The 24,430-nt window shown below is 45.4% G+C and overlaps 1 protein-coding gene across 2 annotated transcripts in view; it reads right to left on the reverse strand.

Moving 5' to 3' along the window:
* Positions 1-24,430, reverse strand: part of RIMS4 (regulating synaptic membrane exocytosis 4) — a 91,557-nt gene that overhangs the window by 24,496 nt on the left and 42,631 nt on the right. For both annotated transcript variants that reach the window (XM_073309642.2, XM_073309641.2), the window contains exon 2: positions 6,448-6,589. In XM_073309642.2, the coding sequence (XP_073165743.1) occupies positions 6,448-6,589 (142 nt within the window). The remainder of the gene's footprint in view (positions 1-6,447; positions 6,590-24,430) is intronic.

Below are 24,430 nucleotides of genomic sequence, written 5' to 3' on the forward strand. Positions count from 1 at the left end.
GAATGTCTCATAAACCATATCTTTTTAAAGGCTCCTCCATTGTTCTGTATGTAGTATGAATATAAGATCGAGAACTCCTTCTGAAATGGCATGTGTTCAAAGACAGGATGCTGCAAGGATCAGAAATGATTATTTCCTAAAGACACATCACCTCCCCCAACTGTCAGTAATAAGTGAGTTGCCTGAATATGACCACACTACAGAATAAATGCAGTGGATAGCCTTTGAGAGTTAAGACTTTCTTTCATAGCTTCATTTACAACACAGGTCAGCCCTCTGTTTCTGTCTTCACAGGCTGTAAGAAGCAGGTGTAGCTGTCTCTCTCAGGGAAAGGAGATAAGTTTCCTGTAAGACTGAGAACTTCTATTTCATCAGCTGCTACTTCATCACTTCACTGGAGGTGCAGAGGATTTCAGAGGTTCCACCCAGCAAGCCAGTTTCCATGAAAGAGAAATGTTCTGTGTAATAACTGGGTATCCCAGCTGTCCACAGGCATAGTTTGATTTCTATATTTGACAGGGCAGCTCCAGTCAGGTCACTGGGGCTATGCGCTGGGGAGGCAAATTCCACGCCTGGCCAAGGCTTGCAGTTTTGTGGGGGGCAACACCCCCCTGCTCCCACCAAACTATGTCCATGGTTCTGTGTAATAATCTAGCTCATTTTTAAGGCCTCCCAGCATTCAGATTTCATAATCTGTCTAGTTTAGTGGCCAGCTGAATATCTGTCAGCTCAGCAGGATGCAGAATTTCTTTGTTTAGGTCGTAGTATATTTAACCCAAACTCTCTCATTTTCAGTGTTGACAGTACACAGTGGACATTATTAGTCATTAGCATTCCTGAATTGCTACAAGAGAATAGTACTTTGGAACATGTCCAGTTAGGCAGCATGAATCCTGTTTCTTCCCTGGGAACCTTCACTTCACCTATCTGTCTTAAGGTTCTCTATAAAACCCACCACCATAGTGTCGTGAAGTAATGACACAGCTCTGTTTAGTCATCTCTATTCAGCTACGCAACATTCTTTGCTATTTGAGCCCTACACCAGCTCTTCTGCAAGCTCTGCTGATGCAGTCATAGCTCTGGTCCATAGCCCCCTCCCCACCAGCTACCCTAGTACTTTCTGCAGCAAAACTTTCTAGCAGCACGACCTACCAGCTAGTTTTCTGTAACATGGTGTTCTCCATTGGTATTGCAAGTTCCTTGTATGATTGTATGATTTTTGGCCATGTTAACAACGTTATCAAAAAGTTCTTCAGTGAAACCTGCACAAGAGACCTCTCCCACCCGCACCTTATTAGGCAAGCTCCTAGTATCCCACCACAAAGTATCCTCAAACGTCCTGGATTCAAATCTACTCGGACTACATTACAAAATTACATCTATTAAGCAACTGAAATTTTCCAGTTCCTTGAGTGGTTGCTTGGGATGGGTTTCCCTGTAATTATACATACTGTCCAGAGTTGCTGGACAGGCTTGCTAATTTCCTCACATATTACACAATCACTCTTCTGCGCCTTCACTAGTCATCACCTGCTGAGCTCTTCTGAGACAAGCAAATCACCTTTGTTTCCTGCATCCTAATCATCCCAGCAGTAGTTAGCAAAAACAAGAAGTCCTACAAGCACCACACATTATAGCTTCTGGCCACCAGCAATCTTCTGTTCCAGGGCTGCGTCTCCTCACACAGCATGTAAAAAAAAAGGGCTGGCAGAGGGTTATGTAACAATCCCTGCAGGGGCGCTGGAACAATTTGTATAGTGGGGGTGCTGATCGCCATTGAACCAAACTGTAAACCCTGTCTATAACGGAATCCACTTCAAGCTAGGGACTGATGCAGCACCCCCATCTCCCCTCTGCATCCCTAGTTCCAGCACCTATGAGTCCCTGTTTGCCTCCTGAATGTCATGTAACTTCATTTCGTTCAGAGGGAGCAAAACCCCGGTATAACAGAGCTCGAGCAGAGGATAAGGCATGGAGGAACCAGGCTCAAACCTGAATTTCTTTGTTCCTTGTTAAACTATCAGATGTTTATTTGTAAGTTCTACACACAAGTCAAATTCTGATCCATTTGCTCATGACACTGTATGTTGGGAACGTACTGAAACAGGTAACTCTCAAGAGAAATTTTCAAAAATAGGTATTTGAAAATGTCTGAAAGGAAGAAAGTTATTTCAAAGTACCTACTGGTAACAGCACAACTACCGTGCTGAAAAAAAGATTACGTGAGTGAGTTTTTTTGTATAAGAAAGATTAAAGAAACTAAGAGCGCCATGCTGACATTATAAAGGCTCTGGTAAGCACCTCTTTTTTAGACCCAACAGTACTTTAAAATAACTGTATTCTTATATAACACAACTTTAAATGAAATCATCTGGATTTCACACGCAGTGATATTCACACTTAATCCCCACTATAAACTAAGTCATTTAGAATTTTACACGAAGGAAAATTCTACCATTGTAATTCTATTGGATCTGAAATGAGATGAGTACAACTCTTGCTAGCCACACACCCAATGAATTAAATATATGTGAAATGAGCACATCAATCGAGTCTCCATTTTTTAAAAGCATGTATAACTCCAATTACTGGGAGCAGAGATTCTGTTCCCTCGTTCAGGAAAAAAAGAGAACTCCAGAGCAGAGGTCGGCAACATTTCAGAAGTGGTGTGCAGAGTCTTCATTTATTCACTTTAATTTAAAGGTTTCGCATGCCAGTACTGCATTTTAACGTTTTTTAGAAGGTCTCTCTCTCTAAGTCTATATATTGTATAACTAAACTATTATTGTATGTAAACAAGGTTTTCAAAATGTTTAAGAAACTTCATTTAAAATTGAATTAAAATGCTGATCTTACACCGCCGGCCCGCTCAGCCCACTGCCGGCCTGGGGTTCTGTTCACCTAGGCTGGCAGCGGGCTGAGCGGGGCCTGCAGCTGGGATCCCGGCTGGCAAGGGGCCGGCAGCCAGAACCCCAGACTGGCAGCGGGCTGAGCGGGGCCAGCGGCCGGGACCCCAGACGGCTCACCCCGCTGCCGGTCTGGGGTTCCATCTGCCGGCTCCTGCCAGCCAGGGTCCTGGCTGCCGGCCCTGCTCAGCCGGCTGCCGGTCTGGGGTCCTGGCCCTGCCATAGAGTAGGTACCTACTTTCTCACTGGTTCTGGCCTATTCTCTTCCTCTGTCTGCACTGAGATGAGGGTGGGAGTGCACTGAGAACAGGGCTGGGGGTGAAGGAGCAGGCTGGGGGTTGGGGTGCAGTGTCTGGCCAGGAGCTAGAATGAGGGAGGGGGCTCAGGGTTGGGGCCAGGAGGTTTGGGTGTGGAGCGCTTACCTGGGCAGCTCCCATTTGGTGCAAGGGGTGCAGGTGGGAATGTGGGTGTGTGCAGGAGCTCCCGTTTGGTGCTCAAGGTGGGGGTGGAGATGTGGATGTGGGGGTGCAAGAGTCAGGGCATGAGGTGTGGGGGGGCTGGGTATGTGTGGGGAGGGTGCAGGAGTCAGGGCAGGGAGCTGAGGGGGCTGGGTATGTGTGGGGAGTGCCGGAGTCAGGGCTGGGGTTGTGGGGGGGTACAGGAGTCAGGGCACAGGTCTGGGTGTGTGTGAGGAGGATTCATGGGTCAGGGCAGAGGGCTGGGGGTGTGTGAGGGAGATGCAGGGGTCAGGGCAGAGGGCTGGGGGGTGGGGGGGTGCTCCCAGCCCCCTGCCCTGAGCGGCTCACGGCAGGGGGCTGGAGGGGATATGCCGATTCCACCCCCTCCTCCAACATCCCCGGAGCAGAGAGCGCACTGCGGCTCTGCTTTTCCCTCTCCCCCTCCGTAGCAAGGTCTGTCACCTGATCCGCCGCAGGGAGGTAGAGAAGGAGGGGTAGGAACCCTGCATGCTGGGGGAAGAGGCGGGGCGAGGGGGAAGCTTGCCTGCCCTGCGAGGAGAGAGCGGTGGGCGGAGAAGAGTGGGCCGGGCCGGATTTTTAATTGCATGCTGCTGTTCCCGGCAGACAGCAGCATGCCATTAAAAATTGGCTCGCGTGCCGTCTTTGGCACACATGCCATAGGTTGCCGACCCCCACTCCAGAGCTTCACCTGCGGACTGAAAGGTACTGAGGATTAACAGGCTGTCGTTAAGAGATCTTCCAGGTAGTCCTCCGTCTCATGGAGGATTATAAGAAAATATACTCTGAGTTCCCAAAGCAAGCACTTTTGGAGAATGGGCCTAGAACCCGTGATCCCTCCTGGAAGGAATTTGCATATTGATGTAGGGCTTGAAATATTGGTGCAATCTTATCTTGTTAAAAATTGGTTTGTTAAAGGCCTTAAGCGAAGATGGTCTCTGTCCTCATTATGTCTGTAGCAGTAAGAAACCAAGCACTAAAAAGAAAACCCTGCCAGAGCTAACGTGGTCACATAAATCTCCTTTTCTCCTGCTGTAATTGTGTTCTGCAGGCTGCGAGAGAGGAAAAAATGGATTTGGTTTAACGTAGAGTCTAAATTTCTGGTTCTCAGAACAACTCCCCAAATGCTTCCCTTCTTTGTTAAAAACAAGAATGCTAAAAATAATCCAATATCTCAACATGTTTCTTGCACGTACAGCTTTATGGGCTCTTCGTGCTCTCAACCCTGTTTGCTAGTCACTTATGCTTCTGATGGATAATTGCTGATACTGGAGGGGATTCTAGAAGAGTTCAATTAACTGAGCTGAGGAAAAAAAAAAAAAAGCATACAAAAAACATTTATCACCCTTTCCAGAGGAGTATGGGGAGAGCTGTCCCATGCCTGGCAGAGCCCTCTAGAACATTCTGACTTCTTATTTGAGAGAAAATGGTTACAACAGGAATTTTATAGCAGCTTTAACAAATACGTGGGAGTTGCATGAAAGGATTTATTTTCCTATGCCAAGCTTATAGTTATGTGTTATTTACCTTTGCAAGTGCAGCACACCACAGCACAACGGCATTTCCCGAGGTGCAGTAATTTCATTGGAAGAGGCTTCTATTTCTCTACCAATGCCTGGCCATGTCTGTATGGCTATGCAGGAATACTGCACAGATGTCCCAAAGGATTGTACAGCCTGCCAGAGAGGCCAAACTGCATAAATGGAAAGGAAAGAATCCTGCCCTGCAGGGAAAGCAGATTCTCAGCCTGCATTGCCAAGGAACAGGGCTTAATCTCTAATCCTCCAAGTCTTGGAGTGAAGGCAGAACTCAGAGTGGCAGGACTGTGTGAGTGTGGCAGGATATTTCCCTGGAGGCAGGTCCTCACAGAGGAGATAAGCTACACCACAGCTTTGGAGTGACAGGATTTCTGCCTCAGAGACAGCTCCTAATTATTATTATTTCTGCCCTGGATGCAGATCTGTGTAGTGTTCCCACTGTTATCCTTGTTCATATATCAAAGGAAAGTTTGGTTTTGCCTTAAAGTAGTTACTTTTCTCATCATACAGTTTTAATTATTATTTATTTTAGAGAGCCTTAGGTCTACATGGGCACCTAGACAGTTCAGTGATGGGTTCATTTGGAATGCCATGAATGAATGGACAGATAGGACAGACAGAAGCCACAGCTGGTAGTTAATACTTGATTCCAATTCAGACTTCAGTAGCACATCTAAACGGAACAAAAACTGAGTTTAGTTACACGCTGTGAACTTGTGAAGTCAGTTACTGCTCTTGCATCCACGTGCACTGAATCTGATGTAACATGGCCCCCTTCTTACTGCAGAAGAGTTTGCCCAAAAAGGTTCCCTCGGAAGGCCCCTGGATAGAAAAAGTGATCATCTCCACACATTGCCTCAAACCATGCAAAAACAAAATCAGAATTTCAAGCAACTCAGATCCCCGAAATGTTGGCCTGTCTGTATTTTCTGTGCTTCAAGATTTGTACTGTCATGAAACTGCAAGGCCCAAATCCAGCGTATCATGCTATCACTGTTCTGCAGCCCAGAAAGGTTTCTAAATATATCGCCCGAAAATGATAACTCAGACACCAGAAGGTTAACACTTCCAAGAGTATAACATGTATTTAATTATTTACTAGAGATTATCTTGCTAGATATATCCCCTCCATCCCTTGACACAATCATTTCCCGTCCAAGGCATTTGTGGGAGAAGACAGACAACAGAAATGTAACACATTATAAACATCGACACTTGTAATCTTATTTACAATAACCACTCCAGAGAGTTTTCTTTTAAAGGCAAGTCTGTAATAAGTGATGGGTATTCTCTTCAGGTCAGACTCATGAGCATACTAAAAGAAGTGTATGAACAGCAAAACTATTTGCAAACCTTGCAGGGAAAGAACTGCTCTGTTCTGACTCTTAGAGTAACTGAATTCCCTGCCAATGCACCTACAGCATGTGTAAGTCAGACAAATGTATCATCTATCATGTAAGAAGAAATAGGTTTAGGGGGAATGGAGCATTCCAGAAGTGATTATCCAGCTGGCCCCTGCTGACTTACTTTCCTTCAGATCCATAGCTGTTCATACTGTCTTCAATGGATTCATGGCTGGCTTGACGGACCGTCCGGCTTGGCATTTCGACAGCCAGACCAGTTTCTGTGCTCCGCTGGATAGCGCCTTTGAGTCTCCGGCCATCCCCGTCTAAAAACAAGAGAGACATCAAATAGAACCAAAGGAAGGCCTTTCAGGGAATTACTCTTGGAATCCAGAAATCACCCTGCACTTCATTCTTTTCATATTTTGTTGCACTCAAGCCTGTAGCTCTCACCTTTGTTCATAACGGGCCTGAGGTTCAAACAAGCTAGATACCCAGTTGGGCATTCAAAGTGCAAATGTAATTGCTAGCCTACTTTGAGCATGCAAATCAGATAATAGCATGTGTGCATGCGCATACACAGACATAGACACACAGTCAAACTGTGTGTGGACTTGCCCAATTAGTATGCACACTGTACAATTATGAGCAGAGATTAGGTACTAAATTGTGGACCTAATGTGTTTGAAAATCTGCCCCATTGTTTCAAGTTGTGAGGAATGCCGAGGAATCATAGTGCCAGGACAGTAACAGAAGGATCAGAGGGGAGAGAAGGGGCTGGACAGTACTAGGAACACTCTGAATGAGAGAGCAATAAGGGACTGTAAAGGCATCTCCAAAATGGTTTCCCAATGCAGGCCACTCAGAGGGGCTTTAAACAGCTGAAAAGCCCACAGTAAGGGCTACTACATTCACACATGCCCTCAGCTCGAGTCGGGTGGGAATCAGAATTTGGTGTCACAGATTATTTTTCCCTTGGGGGGTTAATCTTCAAAGACTTTGAAATTAACAGCTGCTATTTGCATCCTTCTCTTTAGCAGTCTGCGTTTCTCAGAATGAATTATGTTATCTAATGAATATATAATGAACACCATTAACATTAATTGCTTTCGCTGCTGTTAGGTAGCTGACAAGTTTCAGCCTACACACAATGCTTATCCTGAAATATCGATGTCGGCTGCAAGTTCTCTGAATGAGTTGGGATGTGGGAATCTTTTTAAAGGTGCCCACCCATAAACCTGTATAAGAATGAGCTGGTGTTAACACTCACGTGGCAGACATGTGACCCACCAGACTGCTTTGGTATTCCTATTGAACACTGAACGATGGCAGCGTCCAATGTCCTCTACCAGCTCAGGGCCTCATTTTGCTAGGTGCGACCAAAATGCTTGCAAGTATTCAAAATACCCTGAGAGAGCTGACCATTGCTAAGTGGCATCACTTCCAGAAGCACCACAACTTTATGAAGAGTGCTTCTGTATGCAAAATGAACCGGTTCAACACAACGTCAGAGAGTTCTCAAAACATGGAAGAGGATGAGGCCCTCACAGCCACTTCAGCAGCTCTGGGAGCTCAGTCTGTACACATGGAAAGTATTGTGCTATTCTTTCCTATGTGTATAGCAAGCTGCTTGGCCTGGGAATGGTTTTCTTCGGTTCTCTATGTGAATGGGCATTTCCCAGAAATTGCTGGCCTATTAGCAGGGTCCCTGCCCTATGCTCCATTTGAAATTAACTCTGGTAGGTTAACACTAGCACAGAGCATCTGCCATTAACTTAGCTAAAAAGCCCCCTTTCTCTGCAATACCCTGAGGTTTCCAACTGAGTAAATATTTAGGACCAAAAGCATTCGGTACCAGCTGCTGCCCACAAGTACAGTACTGTATGCAAGCATCAGACAGCATTTGTATGTTTTGGTTAACATTAAATACAGTTTGTATTGTTTGTGTGCCCAGAGCAATGTGAGAGGCCCATCATATGAATCAGAAAGTCAAACAAACAATTTAAAACAACTGCTATCCAAGTCAAAAACTTCAGCCAAAACAAATATTAATCATCGACTTCAGTGAAGGAAAAGCCCAATGAGATGGCCTAATCCAGTCCCAGCTACTGCAGGATTATTCCCAATGGTGTATTTTTTAGTGTTTTCTCCAGCCTTGTTCTAAATGTCCACAGCCTAGAACACCCCTCCTTCACTGTAATGTTATCCGTCCTGATAGCCTAATTTCCCCCTTAATTTCATTTTGTTTCCTCTCGCTATACCCTTTCTACCATCCTCAACAATGCCCCTCCCTCCTTGCTATGCAGACACCCTCAAAATACTCAGATCCTTCCTCCATTGCTTAGTCGCATATTCAGTTCTTTTCTCATAAAATCAACCTGAGTCAATAATCGTAAACCAGCACTGAAAAACATTCAAGTGCCTAACCATGAAATATCTGGTCTCAAGATCATTTGATTTTCCCACTGTAACTGGAGATGGCCCGGGAATGAACACTCAAATTACCATATACCTGCGGTTAACAACACACTAATAGAGGCTTGTGGTGTGGGCAAGCATTTGGCATCCCAAGGCACCTGCCTGGCACAGTGCAGTGCCTTGTCTCACAGATTTTTCTGGTCCAGTGCGAAGGTTTGCCATACAGCAAAAGAGAGCAAAATAAACAGGGAATGCAGGACACGCTCCAGCACCGTGTTGGAGATTGTCTCTCACTTCCAGCTGGCACTGGATACATTCTGCTGCAGCAGAAAACACACAGCCACGCATCTGCTGGCGTCCTGAGGTGCCTGCCGCATCTCCTTGGCTGTCCAGTTAAATGTGTGACTCAGGAGCAGGGGAAGGGATGGGGAGGAGAACAAAGGCAGTTTGCAAAGGACTGTGAGAGTCTGCAGGTCCTGAACCCAGGCCTCCGGGCCATTGCTGCATCCACACCACCACCTGGGAGCCCTGAGGCCTTAGACTGCGCTAAAGGTACCACCCACAGGGACTTGATTAGAGGAGCCTCAGAGTCCATGATTGGGCCGGGTGCATTATTTAAACCAGAAAGACACGGGAAGTTTTCTGTGCAGCAAAGTGGATGCTGGCTTGCTGCTACTGCTACAGACCCTGCCATCCGCTACCTGACTTCCTACTGCGTCCCTGGTCCCTGACTTCGACCCTGCCCCTGCTTCCAATTCCTGCCCTTAGCCTCGTTCCAGTCCCTGAGCCCTGTTCTCTTGGCTTCCAACTGCTCCGGCTCTGACCCAAGGCTATAGCTCTTTGGCTTCTGACTCCGCACTGACCCTTGGCTTCAGCTCTGACACCTGGCTCTTGACTTCAGACATGCCCATTGCCTCTGGCTCCTGAATATAATGCTGACCACCCAGCCGGACCACCCACGTCCTGGTCACTGGTACCCCTCTTCCACAGACCCAGACAATTTGCACAACCCCCCCCCAGCCCCGGATCCCAGCAGGAGTAGGAATGGATCAGTTGGGACCTCTCTCTGTCCCATGGGGCGCTGGGATCTCAAGAGTGGGTTATCCACCTCCAGGCAGATCACCAGGAGCTGTGGGCCCAAGTGACACAGCTGGCAGCCGAGAACCTGTCGCGACAGACATGAACGGACCAGCTCCTTTCTAAGAACGCTGTGCTTCAGGGGCGGCTTTCAGCATCGCACCCTGAACTGTGCTCCCTGCTACTCCTGCTTTGCTTCGGAGCGTACTTCTCCAGGGGCCGCATCATCAGTCTCTTGTCGTGGGAATCGTTGGACAGGGCGTGCAACGGCGTGCAACAGCCCAATACTAACTGACCAGGGTGCCTTCCTACAGGTGTTCTCCATGATATTTGATACCTGCTCAAGAGAACTTGCCCTGTGGAAAAAACAATAGAAATGTAGGGCTGGAAGGGACCTCAAGAGGTCATCTAGTGCAGCCCTCTGTGCCGAGGCAGGATTAACCACGCATTCCTTGACCAACCCTGATCAGTGTTTGTCTAACCCATTTTGAAAAATCACCAAGGCTGGGGCTTCTACAACCTCCTCAGGTAAATTGTTCTAGTGCTTAACTAACCATATAAGTTAGAAAATTTCTCCTAATATCCAACCAAAATCTCCCTTGCTACAAACTAAGCCAATTACTTCTTGTCCTACCCTTGCTGTACAGGGAGAACAATTGACCACAGTCCTCTTTATAAGAAATGCCACAGACGCATCATGGAGAAACAGCACATTCTGCGTGAGAAGGTGGAAGAGAAATAACAAGTGCTAAACATTTATTATTGTTATGTTTCATCTTTACATGTGCAAAGCTCTTCGCAAACAGTCACCCAGCAGCGACTCCCACTGGCCAATAAAGGAGCAGCATGGATGGGGTCTGAAAGGGCTCTCAACCAGTACTCCCTGAGCCCAAGTACTGTATCCGAAAGGTAGGAGTGCTAAAAGCTCCTTTGAAAGACCTGTAAAATGAGGAGTGTAATGATACCACTTGGATGGGGATGTTGCCTGGCAAAATAATTTGTCTTCATTTATTTGTTAGTGCTCTCTGGAACGAGTACAGTGAGCTTTGATCTTTCCTGCCACGTCTGTGGAAGATTTACTCTCTGCACCTTTTCCAATGAAGCAATAAAGTTGCCAGTGCAACATGTTGCTAAAAAACAGATTCTGGTTTGGAAAGATGAACTGCTTTGCCTGGGCAAGACATTCTTCCTCATCAGCTGGTAAATATCTTGTGCACAGAGCACTGTACATGCCAAACAGTCCAGCAGTGGACTAGAGGGAGTGAAAGTGGCTGCCTGGATAAAGCAGCGCACAGATGATCGGACACTTCTGAGCATTCTCTCTCTTCAATGTATTTGCAGCTGTCAACTCCAATAAAAACCAGCTCTTCTCAAGAATGGTGCAACAAGATTGGCAATGCTGATTGCCTTTCGGAATTGCTTTTGTCTCAATATTGGTAAGAAAAATGGTGGTGCTTCTCTCACTTTCTCCTCCACCTTCTTCCACCCCGCACTGGCCCCACAAGCAGGCCCGGTCTTGCATGGCTCACATTATCTTGTGTGTCAATGCAAAGCACAGGTCTGCAAAGCTCTTGTCTCGGTGCTACTGACAGATTTCTCCATGTGCAGAGGACACAAAATCCTAAAAATCCACTGAGAATTGTACAGCAATTCATGTAAGGACAGGATTATGCTATTATTGCTATCGGGCACAATTACACTCCAAGAGATGATGGCTTCTCTATTTATTCAGCAGATCTTCCTGACACTTTCAGTCCTCCTGTTTCCCTTTTATCCCCGTCACCTCTTCTCTTCTCACTTCTTCTCCCCTCCCACAGTTGCTTTGTTACCATCTTTCTCTCTTCCAGTTTCTCACTTTAAAAATTATCCCCTATATTCATCACTCAATTTTTCTCACGCTTGGTCCATTTGGCTTGAACTCTCCTGGCACAGGAGGAAACTAACGCAATGTGGGTAGAAGTGTCTGAGTGGTGCCTTCCAGGCCTTTTAAATTAACTGGCATCAATTCAAGGTTGGGAGTAGAAATCGACTGAATTTAAAACTGATTAGCTTTGCTTTTAAGTTAATCTATTGCTTCAAAGCACAGAGCCTGTTAATATGCACAGTTTACATACAGACAGAACTAAAACACTATCCCACTGCACAATCGAGCCCCCCGTGGAACACATTAATTAGCTTTTATCTCTCAGTGTTCACGTTTTGGCTTTGGTTGCAAGTGAAAATCAGCTTTGGCCTTGCTCCTAAGTCCCATTTCTTCCCACTGCAAAACTACTTGACAAACATTTTACATACTCTAAGAGAGGTCTGAGGCTTGGAGAGGGTGCTCCAGGTCAAGACTGAGGTGCACCAGCACAGCTGAATCAGAGCAGCAAGACCAAGGGCTTGTCTCCACTTACTGAGGGATTGACGCGTGGCGATCAATCCACCGGGGGTCGATTTAGCAGGTCTCTCCTGTTGACTCCAATACTCCACCAGAACGAGAAGCATAAGGTAAGTCGACAGGAGAGTTTCTCCTGTTGACCCAGCGTGGTGCAGACACCGCAATAAGTCGACCTAAGGTACATTGATTCCAGCTACCTTATTCACGTAGCTGGAGTTGCTTAACTTAGATCGACTTAGCCCCGTAGTGTAGACCTGCCCTGTGATAGCAGAGGGCGTTACAGGTCAGCACTCAGGGATGTCAATAGAGCAAGACTGGGCTGGAAGGTCAGGACTGAGGTGCACTGGCAGAACTGAAGGCAGGAGTTTGTTCAGAACCTGCCTGCACTCTTAACTCAAACAAGGTGCAGTAAATCCCCCTTTACTTCCACAGGCACTAAATTCATTCAATTTTTTTTTAATAAACAGAAAAATATGGATGCATTTTTGCTCACTTCCACATTTAGCAGGTTTGCCTTGAGTTGGTAAGAGGGCTGGGGATTTGGGGTAGCCCTGTGGGTGAAAATAGGCAAGGGGGAGCATTGTGCAGCCAGTGAATATCTCAGAAAGGAATCAAATCCTGGGGCAGACAGTGGGTGGGAGTGAAGGCTCCTTGGGCACTACCGTTTACCTTTAGTGACTAGACTGACAAGAGCACAATGAAGCAGGTATTGCAAATCTCAGCTCAGAAGCTAACGAGTGATTAAGCTGAATTGCCGGTCACCTCTCGCTACTCTGCCAAATAAAAGTCTTATTTTCAAAGGCTTCTCTGAGAAGAAAACTTGAACGCCAGCTTCTCCATTTATAAATGCTGTTGTTTAAATGGTTTTCTTTTCTGCTTATTCAGATGCTGAGCTGAATCCCCAGCAGACCATTTGCCAGGAGGCATTTCATTATGAATCCATTCTGAGATTAACAAAACAATCCCTTTGTTCAAATCCAAAAGCGAGGAAAAAAAAATCTCTACAGAGTGGCATGAATAGCCAACACTTGTGACAGCCTGCCATCCACATGGAATGCACAAGTCAATTTGTCTGTACGAAGCATACCAAGCAGGCCTTTTTAGAGAATTTGGAGTATTTATTTGTGTTTGCAGCAAGTAATGTTCTGTTCAGAAGTGAATGCTGCTTCTTAGCAAAAATATTGTCGTTTCTGATTGCAGTTAACCAGCTGACCCCCCCCCATCTCCCTACACTTGGGAGAGCTGACACAATTGAGAAGCATTTCACATGTCTACATCCTAGTGGGCTGTGAATTACAGCACCTGAAGAGAGAGGGCATTTTGCACTGTGCCCAGAAGCAAGTGGGACTAAGATTGATTATCATCTCTGCCTACATAATCCCCTAGAAGCAATAGAAAATGGCAGGGGATATATAGGAGCACTACTCATCAGCTAGTTCACTTCAGAGTCCTGGTTTCAGCCACAAACCCCCATCTAAGGACACACTTTCTTTTAAACTTTAAATGAAATCTTGGCATAGGACAGAAGAAATATTTTGAGTCATTATTCTTTAAATCTCCTTAAATTAAATGTATCTACACTATAGAGAACAATCTATATAATATTTCTTGTGGGGGCTGAAACTAATTAAAGAAGCAATTTTCAAACTGCAAACCTTAAATTGGCCATAAATCACTCTGTTAGACCCTAGCTATGTTTGCAGTTATCAGTAAGTGTTGAAGGAGGGATTCCACCCCATGTTCTACTCACTACACACTAGGGTGACCAGACAGCACTGTGAAAAATCGGGACAGGGATGGGGGGTAATAGGCGCCTATATAAGACAAAGCCCCAAATATTGGGGCTGTCCCTATAAAATCGGGACATCTGGTCACCCTACCACACACTGCGCTATAGGGACTGTAAACAGCCTGTGGGGAAATTCCCCAGCACAGTCTCTACATTGGCCCCCTGCAGAGACAGGTTGAAGCAGGATTGGAGTACAAAGGGCTACAGCCATTCAAGCCATAGGCAGCGCTAGAGAGGTTACCTACCCTAACTTAGAGTAGTCCTCCTGCAGGGCTGTCTTGGCTCCCCCAACAGCCTGAAACAGGGAGGGCTTAAGTCATCTCTGCCCCACTCCTAGAGATGCAGCTCAGGAAGAGACTCTAACTCTCTCATTCACAGAGCTCAGAACAGTCTCCCCCCGCCCCTTTAAAAAAAAATAAAACGAAACAAAAAACTGTGTAGATAATTTTTTTTTAAGACACTGGTAGAAGGTGCCGGCTGGCTGAGGACCCTGGAGACTGAAATTTTCGTTATCTACTGAACATGAGCAGCATAAGGAACAATGTCCTCATTCTGGCTCATTTAAGCTGAGGTTTGTAAAACAACGTGTCTATTTTAAAGAGTCTCACTGAAGCTAAACCAAACTCAACCTTCCTTTTCCCTTCTTCCCCTGTAGGTGGTGGGAAGTGGGACACAGTTCTATCACTCTCTTCTACTGAACCTGCCTTACCTCTGCTCTACTGAGGTACCCACTCTAAAATGGGAGCAGCTGGCCTTTTATAACTTCACTCCAGAAGCAGGTGTGTTCTGGGAGGAGCAATAGCTCTAGCTCTTTCTCAGACACTTATATAAGTAGGAAGACCACAAGCACTAGCTTTTAGGGAAAATTTCTAGGTATGCGGTGTTCCAAACACAGGCCCTTTTTCCCCACTAGCATTATTAGAGCAGGAGGAGTTTTCCTCTCTGAGGAGACGTGAGCTGCGGTTTGTTATTAAATCAAGCTGTAACCACACTTATACAGGCCCCTACCCTATCACCCTTCCCAATGCATCTTGCCTTCCTAGATTCAAGGGAACTACTTTAGGGGAATGAGAGGAGTGGATTCTCTGTAGCCATGTAATACTTGGTCTTATTGCTGAAAAGTTAATGGGGGTGCCAGTTATAGGGAGGCATCTGCAATAAGGAAAACCATCTGCTGCAAACTGGGCTAAGACAAACTCATGTCAAACACTCCACTAATGAGTCACTGGAGAATAATTTCTGAGTAGGGTTGGATTTGAACCAGTGATCTAGAGGGGAAATACTGTAGTGTAACACTGTGGGACAAATATCAGCAGGTGGAGGATCAAACACCCATTTTGCTACAGAGGGTGCTAAAGGCACTCCTCTTTCAAGGAGAGGATGACACTGAACATGAAACCAAAAAAACATTTAGGATGATTGAAGACACTTTTTATTCCTTAGATGGCCAACACCAATGGAGTTGGGATTTCTGAGCAATGGAGCCTACCAGCAGGCTATTCCTACTGGACTGCAAATTAGGCTTGGGATCAATAAACCATCTAGGTATTTTTTTCTTTCTATTATAAAATCTGAAAAAGGTACTGGTCCATTTTTGAGGCTTGTGTGAATAATTCCTGTGACATCATAAGCCTTTTTAAAAAGCTACTTGGAAAATTTTCCAGTAACCTTTCTAGATGGAACATGCCTTTTCAACCAAATTGAGAGAGAGAGAGAGAGAGAGTGTGTGTGTGTAAAAAGCTTCATTGTGATTGGAATTTTTCATTTTTCAGTGAAAAAATTCAAAATGGAAAGTTTAGAAGTTTTACAAAAATTCATTTTGGCAGGAAAAGCCACTCTCTTACTTCCTTTCACAGGGAAAAGGTAGCAAAGTTTAAAGAAGTGGGTGCCCGCCAAAATGAAAAAAAAAATCGTAAGTTTTCAGAAGACTTTTTTAAAAACCCCTCTTGTTTGAGGGTTTTCAATCACAAAATTTAAAAAACTGAAATTCTTGAACAAAAATGACAAATTTTATTTCTAAGTATTTAATGGAAATTATTTATTAACCAGATTTATGCACGTCAGAATTCTTTCCACGTTTCCATGTAACTTGTTTGTGACAGCACGATCCAAACAGCTTCGTATGGAGGCTGGTGCTGATTTTTTACTTTTTTTAATGGAACACAATAATTGATTTTTTCCCCCAAAGCTGACACCCCTTGCAGAGAAGAGTCTTGATTCAATAAAATTACCATGTAGATAAGGAGAAGCACTGCTATAATTACAGTGCTGGTTGCTGAACAGTATAGAGAGGTACAAATGTGTGTGTTTTATTTTTAAATTAGTTTAGTGATCCCTTTGGGACAGAGGAGAAAACATTAAATGCTTCACAGCTGCCACAGAAGACCTGCAAGGCCAGTAGCTTCTTCAGCTTAAGTGACGGTCCAAATGTCTTAATTTATATAAAACAGTAAATTGTACCTTTTCAGAACCCTGGGTGCTGTTGCCACATAGTAAAATGAGCAAGGCAAGTAATGCACAAAATGGCACAGAGCAGTCTCTCCACAAACCACACCTCAGCCACAGATCCCAAACCTTAGTGCACAAGCCCAGCTCTCAGCACCGCCTTCTCCAAAGCCTGAGGAACGAGGTAGGAATTGCAGTGTGCCCTAAAGGCCAGTAGATTTGGACGATTTTGTATTGTGTGTCTGAGCACACATACACCTGGAGGAGTGGAATTAATTCAGGGCCGCTCAGAGAGAACACACTGCAGGGAGCTCCATCTCTTTTAAAATAAGGGGCTGTGGTGCTTCTGTTGATCTCAGCTTCAGCAAGGTGGTACGAGGAGAGATGCATCTCTCATACAGGGAGGCCTCAGGTCATTTGAACAACACCTTAACTCTGCTCAGAAACTGACAGCCAGCCAATGCAAGAACATGGAGTACCTGACCCTTGGGGAACACACAGCAGCAGTCTAATTGTGAGGTGACAATGGATCAGTTCACAGTAGCAAGACCTGCATCTGAATGAAATGGTCATAATCTCTTGCCCAGAGATAAGCAGAGACAAAAAACTGACCTGGTCAACATGGTTTTATGATTAGCTAATACATACAGCTTGGAAAAGAGACGACTAAGGGGGGAGATGATAAAGGTCTATAAAATCATGAATGGTGTGGAGAAAGGGAATAGGGAAGTGTTATTTACCCCTTCACGTATCACATGAACTATGGGTCACCCGATGAAATTAATAGGCAGCAGGTTTAAAACAAATATAAGGAAGTACTTCTTTACACAACGAAAAGCACAAAAGCAAGTCAACCTGTGGAACTCATTGCCAGGGGATGTCATGAAGGCCAAAAGCATAACTGGATTCAAAAAGAATTAGAGAAGTTCATGGAGGATAGGTGCATCAATGGCTATTAGCCAAGATGGTCAGGGATGCAGCTTGGACTGGACGCCAGAGGATGGATCACTTGAAATTATCCTGCTTTGATCATTTCCTCTGAAGCATCTGGCACTGGTCGCTGCCAGAAGACAGTATACTGGACTAGATGCACCATTGGTCTAACCTAGTATGGTTGTTCTTATGTTCTTAAGCTGGTGGATACATTAACTCAGTTAAAGGAGCATATATAAACCTCATCAGGTCTTCCAGTCTTCCCCCATCCTGGGGGCATCACTTTTGATTATCTAGCTTTAGCCATCTAGCATTCCTATGCTAGCCTCTACCAATCATGGGGTAAAGCATTCAATGGCTCTAGTGGGATTAGATAAGACCAGGTGTCCCTGGTATACTGACAACACAGAAGTCTGTCTCTTTACTGTCCTTACTAATGGTCCCATATACATATTAGACAAGAGGAGGGACAAGATGGAGGCCCACAGGAGAGGACCTTTAGGACAGTATGATCTAGTGGAAAGTGTAGGTTCTGTTCCTGGCTCTACCACTGACCTGCTGTGCAACAGTGGGTAAATCACTTCTCGTCTGTGGAGGTTTCCTCTCCCACCCTTTGTCTGTCTTGTCTCTTTTAATAGTAAGCCCCTATAGCACAATGGGGCTCTGATCTCATTTGGAGCCTATTCAAAAAGTCATTACCCCAAAATTTATAGCCCATTGTGTTGTAATACTTATTTCCCATAATGAGGGGAAAATGCCTAACCGGATACTAATACATGAAGATGTATGGATTCAAACCTGCAGCCATGTTGTCCAGTCCAACAATCTGAAAAGTTCACAAACTAAGAAGTCCCTGGCACTATGAAATAAACATTCCAGTGCCTTCCATGGGCTCTCTTGCTGTCTTTCCAAGAACCCTCCAGTTCCCCATTTCAGGATAAGGATTTTCTGGACCCGGGATCACCAATGCTAAGAGGTAAAAGTGATCCATGTCCTTGGGTTAAATGTCCTCTTCCATGACAAACGTGACATATTATAAATGGTTTGCTCAGTATCCCTACCTAATTACAGGAGAGTTGAAGAACCAGAACGCTCTGTCCTAGTTCCCCCCATCTATCTTACATTATTTTTAACTCTGAGGATGTTGTCTCAGCCCAGAATCCGAAATATGAATGAACCAGAGTTGCAGTAAACCTCCAGAGACAGAAGAGAAGAAAGAAAAGGTGTGAAAATTCCAGTTAGGTGATTATAAAGTGTCATTCTAAATAAGTGTCACTCACACTATGCCTTTCTCCAGAAGACAGAGGTAATAGTGTTCAAAACACACAAATGACAGAAATTGCTTTTTGTTTGTTTTTAGGTGAATTTTGAGATCATGTAGTTTATGAAAGAGAAAACAGAAGAAATAAAAGATGCTGAACATGTAACTGCCTCCCTTGAGTTCCTAGTGAGAGCTGGTGATGCTTAGCTACAAAAAAGGCAAGCTAGGTTTGGGGAAAAGCAATTAATTTGTCCAAACTTATAACATCAACATCTTCGCATCCTTACCTTAGCCCAAGAGGTTGCAAGACCCTCTCTTAAAAGGAATGTGCCTGCTGTTTGTCAAGATCTCATCTATATATAGCACCACTGCCTTTTGATAATTTGTTATGAATACAATTAAAGATACAAAGCCAAGTTTTCTGTAACACATGAAGCTCTGTGAATTTCAGTAGGGTTGCAAACACGAAATCTAATGCAAAAATCAGGCTCTGAATTTCCTTTAGCATGATTTATGTTCAGCTTGAATCTATGACTGTTTAAATATATTTTCCTTAAGGAAATGAATCATCAAGCACATAGAAAGTCATCCCAAATTAGAGATCTTGTTTTATAACTTGTGCCCATTTCAGACTGGTTATATGATCTACTGTAGGTGTAACTGAATCACAAAAATAAAGTCACACTTAACTTCTGACAAACTTCAGATCACACCATATTGTTAAATTTTACTATAGCACCTGTCAGTCTAGTATCTTCGGCAAACAAGAACCTGTGTATATGTTTCAATTAACTCTGTGTATCACCAAGAAGACGACGACATGAAGAAACTTCCTAGATAGATTTCAGAGTAGCAGCCGTGTTAGTCTGTATTCGCAAAAAGAAAAGGTGTACTTGTGGCACCTTAGAGACTAACCAATTTATTTGAGCATAAGCTTTCGTGAGCTACAGCTCACTTCATCGGATGCATACTGTGGAAAGTACAGAAGATCTTTTTATACACACAAACCATGAAAAAATGGGTGTTTACCACTACAAAAGGTTTTCTCTCCCCCCACCCCACTCTCCTGCTGGTAATAGCTTATCTGAAGTGATCACTCTCCTTACAATGTGTATGATAATCAAGGTGGACCATTTCCAGCACAAATCCAGGGTTTAACAAGAACGTCGGGGGGGAGGGGGGAGGTAGGAAAAAACAAGGGGAAATAGGTTACGTTGCATAATGACTTAGCCACTCCCAGTCTCTATTCAAGCCTAAATTAATTGTATCCAATTTGCAAATGAATTCCAATTCAACAGTCTCTCGCTGGAGTCTGGTTTTGAAGTTTTTCTGTTGTAATATCGCAACTTTCATGTCTGTAATCGCGTGACCAGAGAGATTGAATTGTTCTCCGACTGGTTTATGAATGTTATAATTCTTGACATCTGATTTGTGTCCATTTATTCTTTTACGTAGAGACTGTCCAGTTTGACCAATGTACATGGCAGAGGGGCATTGCTGGCACATGATGGCATATATCTCATTGGTGGATGTGCAGGTGAACGAGCCTCTGATAGTGTGGCTGATGTTATTATGCCCTGTGATGGTGTCCCCTGAATAGATATGTGGGCACAGTTGGCAACGGAGTTTGTTGCAAGGATAGGTTCCTGGGTTAGTGGTTCTGTTGTGTGGTATGTGGTTGTTGGTGAGTATTTGCTTCAGGTTGGGGGGCTGTCTGTAGGCAAGGACTGGCCTGTCTCCCAAGATTTGTGAGAGTGTTGGGACATCCTTCAGGATAGGTTGTAGATCCTTAATAATGCGTTGGAGGGGTTTTAGTTGGGGGCTGAAGGTGACGGCTAGTGGCGTTCTGTTATTTTCTTTGTTAGGCCTGTCCTGTAGTAGATAACTTCTGGGAACTCTTCTGGCTCTATCAATTTGTTTCTTCACTTCCACAGGTGGGTATTGTAGTTGTAAGAATGCTTGATAGAGATCAGACAGACTTCATCTTCCTTTCCAAATGCAAACAGATGGACATCGTACCAAAAGGACTGGAGGTAAAAAATCCATTACAATCTACATACCGCACAGAATATGCTGACAGCTTGTGCCACACGCTCTCAAAGAAACTGCGGAACCACCTGATCAACATCCTCTACAGCAAACAGTGAAAGATAAAGAATGAGTACTCTCATAAAAAAACAACCTTCCACACAAACTTCCTCATGGCTGGACTTTACTAAAACTAGACAAGCCATTTACATCACACACTTCGCTTCTCTACAAAAGAAAAAGGACACTAAACTTTCTAAACTACTCCATGCCAAAAGGGGCCACAGCAATGGTTCCCTCAACCCACCCAGCAATATTGTTAACCTATCCAACTATACTCTTAGCCCAGCAGAAGCAGCTGTCCTATCTCGGGGCCTCTCCTTCTGCCCCTCCACCCCCACGAACATGATACAGTTCTGTGGTGACCTAGAATCCTATTTTTGATGTCTCCGACTCAAGGAATATTTCCAACACACCTCTGAACAACAAACTAATCCACAGAGACCTCCCTACCAACACTACAAAAAGAAGGATTCTAGGTGGATTCCTCCTGAAGGTTGAGACAGCAGACTGGACTTCTACATAGAGTGCTTCCACCGACGTGCAAGGGCTGAAATTGTGGAAAAGCAGCATCACTTCCCCACAACCTCAGCCATGCAGAACACAATGCTATCCACAGCCTCAGAAACAACTCTGACATCATAATCAAAAAGGCTGACAAAGGAGGTGCTGTTGTCATCATGAATAGGTCGGAATATGAACAAGAGGCTGCTCGGCAGCTCTCCAACACCGCTTTCTACAAGCCATTACCCTCTGATCCCACTGAGAGTTACCAAAAGAAACTACAGCATTTGCTCAAGAAACTCCCTGAAAAAGAACAAGATCAAATCTGCACAGACACACCCCTGGAACTCCGACCTGGGATATTCTATCTACTACCCAAGATCCATAAACCTGGAAATCCTGGGCCCCCCATCATCTCAGGCATTGGCACCCTGACAGCAGGATTGTCTGGCCATGTAGACTCCCTGCTCAGGACCTACGCTACCAGCACTCCCAGCTACCTTCGAGACACCATTGACTTCCTGAGGAAACTACAATCCATCAGTGATCTTCCTGATAACACCATCCTGGCCACTATGGATGTAGAAGCCCTCTACACCAACATTCCACACAAAGATGGACTACAAGCCATCAAGAACACTATCCCTGATAATGTCACGGCTAACCTGGTGACTGAACTTTGTGACTTTGTCCTTACCCATAACTATTTTACATTTGGGGACAATGTATACCTTCAATTCAGCGGCACTGCTATGGGTACCTGCATGGCCCCACAGTATGCCAACATTTTTATGGCTGACTTAGAACAACGCTTCCTGAGCTCTCGTCCCCTAACGCCCCTACTCTACTTGCGCTATATTGATGACATCTTCATCATCTGGACCCATGAAAAAGAAGCCCTTGGGAATTCCACCATGATTTCAACAATTTCCATCCCACCATCAACCTCAGCCTGGTCCAGTCCACACAAGAGATCCACTTCCTGGACACTACAGTGCTAATAAACGATGGTCACATAAACACCACCCTATACCGGAAACCTACTGACCACTATTCCTACCTACATGCCTCCAGCTTTCACCCTGACCACCCCACACGACCCCTTGCCTACAGCCAAGCTCTGTGATACAACCTCTTCAACCCCTCAGACAGAGACAAACACCTACAAGACTTCTATAAAGCATTCTTACAACTACAATACCCACCTGCGGAAGTGAAGAAACAGATTGATAGAGCCAGAAGAGTTCCCAGAAGTCACCTACTACAGGACAGGCCTAACAAAGAAAATAACAGAATGCCACTAGCCGTCACCTTCAGCCCCCAACTAAAACCCCTCCAACGCATTATTAAGGATCGACAACCTATCCTGAAGGATGTCCCAACACTCTCACAAATCTTGGGAGACAGGCCAGTCCTTGCCTACAGACAGCCCCCCAACCTGAAGCAAATACTCACCAACAACCACATACCACACAACAGAACCACTAACCCAGGAACCCATCCTTGCAACAAAGCCCGTTGCCAACTGTGCCCGCATATCTATTCAGGGGACACCATCACAGGGCCTAATAACATCAGCCACACTATCAGAGGCTCGTTCACCTGCACATCCACCAATGTGATGTAACCCTTCTGCCCGTCAGAGTTGGCAGCAACAAGGGCCGGGTTCAATATCTAGGGGTTCCATTCCAATAACACAATGCAAACCGGCTCGAGCCCCCACCCAGTGACCTGGGACAAATATATACCACCCCCGCTGGGCGCCTCCAAGAGGCAATACTTCCCCTCTCGCAAGCACATAGTCTGAGTGTAGCAAAAGTCTTTTAATAACAGAGAGAAACAATGTGGCATTATGTTGGGGAAACACCACCAACCGGATTCATAACACAACCCATGAGCAAAAACAACCCCACCCCAGGCAAATTGGGGCATGCCCTTTTCCCTTTGGTTCTTGAGTCCAGCAACCCCAAAAGTCCAATGCCCCAAAAGTCTCTGTCCCTGGTCAGGGCAGCCCCAGAGTTCGAAAGTTTATCGGCGGAGCTTTACCTCCCAACCTGGGTGGAAATGGGACGGGGGTAAGAGGCACCTTACGTGATCTGAAGCTGACCGCCCCATAGCTCCATAGCGGCGCGGCGCTCCGCTCCGCCAGCCGCCCCACAAAACTCCTTCGCGCAGCTGCACTCCGCTCCACCAGCCGCCCCACGAACTCCTTCGCTCCGCTCCGCCAGCCGCCCCACGAACTCCTTCGCTCAGCTGCGCTCCGCTCCGCCAGCCGCCCCACGAACTCCTTCGCTCAGCTGCGCTCCGCTCCGCCAGCCGCCCCACGAACTCCTTCACTCAGCTCCACGGCCCACAAGCAGCTCCTGCCATCCACACACTGCTCCGTGTCGAACTGCTTCACCAGCCGTCCCGCAAACTGCTCCACAATATATCTTCAGGCTCCCCCACTACTTAACACAACACTCAGTGATTTCAGCTCTTAGGTGAATTCAGCTTATAGTAGGGGAGCCCCAATGCTGGTGCACTGTCAGCCCAAAGTGAGCTCAGCAGCCTATAACTAGACTTCTAATGAAATCAAAATTAGCTCTGATATTCCACAGTGGAGAGAGGAGGAAGTGCAATCAGCATGTAAGGCCCTCACCAAGGGGCCCATGCCACCAAGTATTAATACTTGTCCCCAGCCTCTCTCCATTCACACAGTTTTGGAACCCATGACCCTTGCCTAGCGAGTGCTACTTAGATGATGGTGAATCCCTCCATCGTAACAAAAGGCCACGTACAGTTCCAAGCACAGTTCCCATAATCAGGGTAATAACAATTTATTCTTCCTGCCCCAATAACAGAGACACTGGGGATCCCACAGCAGCCAAAGTGACCATTTGGGCAGCTATGGTCTCATTCTAGGCGTGGTGGGTGTGCCTATGCAAATGAGATCGGCCCCTGAAGTTCTTTTCCACAACTTGCCACACCTCACCACCAGATGTCAGGGTGGAGCTCATCCTGACACTGCTTACAGTGATATATGCCATCATGTGCCAGCAATGCCCCTCTGCCATGTACATTGGTCAAACTGGACAGTCTCTATGTAAAAGAATAAACGGACACAAATCAGCTGTCAAGAATTATAACATTCATAAACCAGTCGGAGAACAATTCAATCTCTCTGGTCACGCGATTACAGACATGAAAGTTGCAATATTACAACAGAAAAACTTCAAAACCAGACTCCAGCGAGAGACTGTTGAATTGGAATTCATTTGCAAATTGGATAC

This window comes from Lepidochelys kempii, chromosome 13, assembly GCF_965140285.1.
Source record: "Lepidochelys kempii isolate rLepKem1 chromosome 13, rLepKem1.hap1, whole genome shotgun sequence".
Classification (NCBI taxonomy): Eukaryota; Metazoa; Chordata; order Testudines; family Cheloniidae; genus Lepidochelys; species Lepidochelys kempii.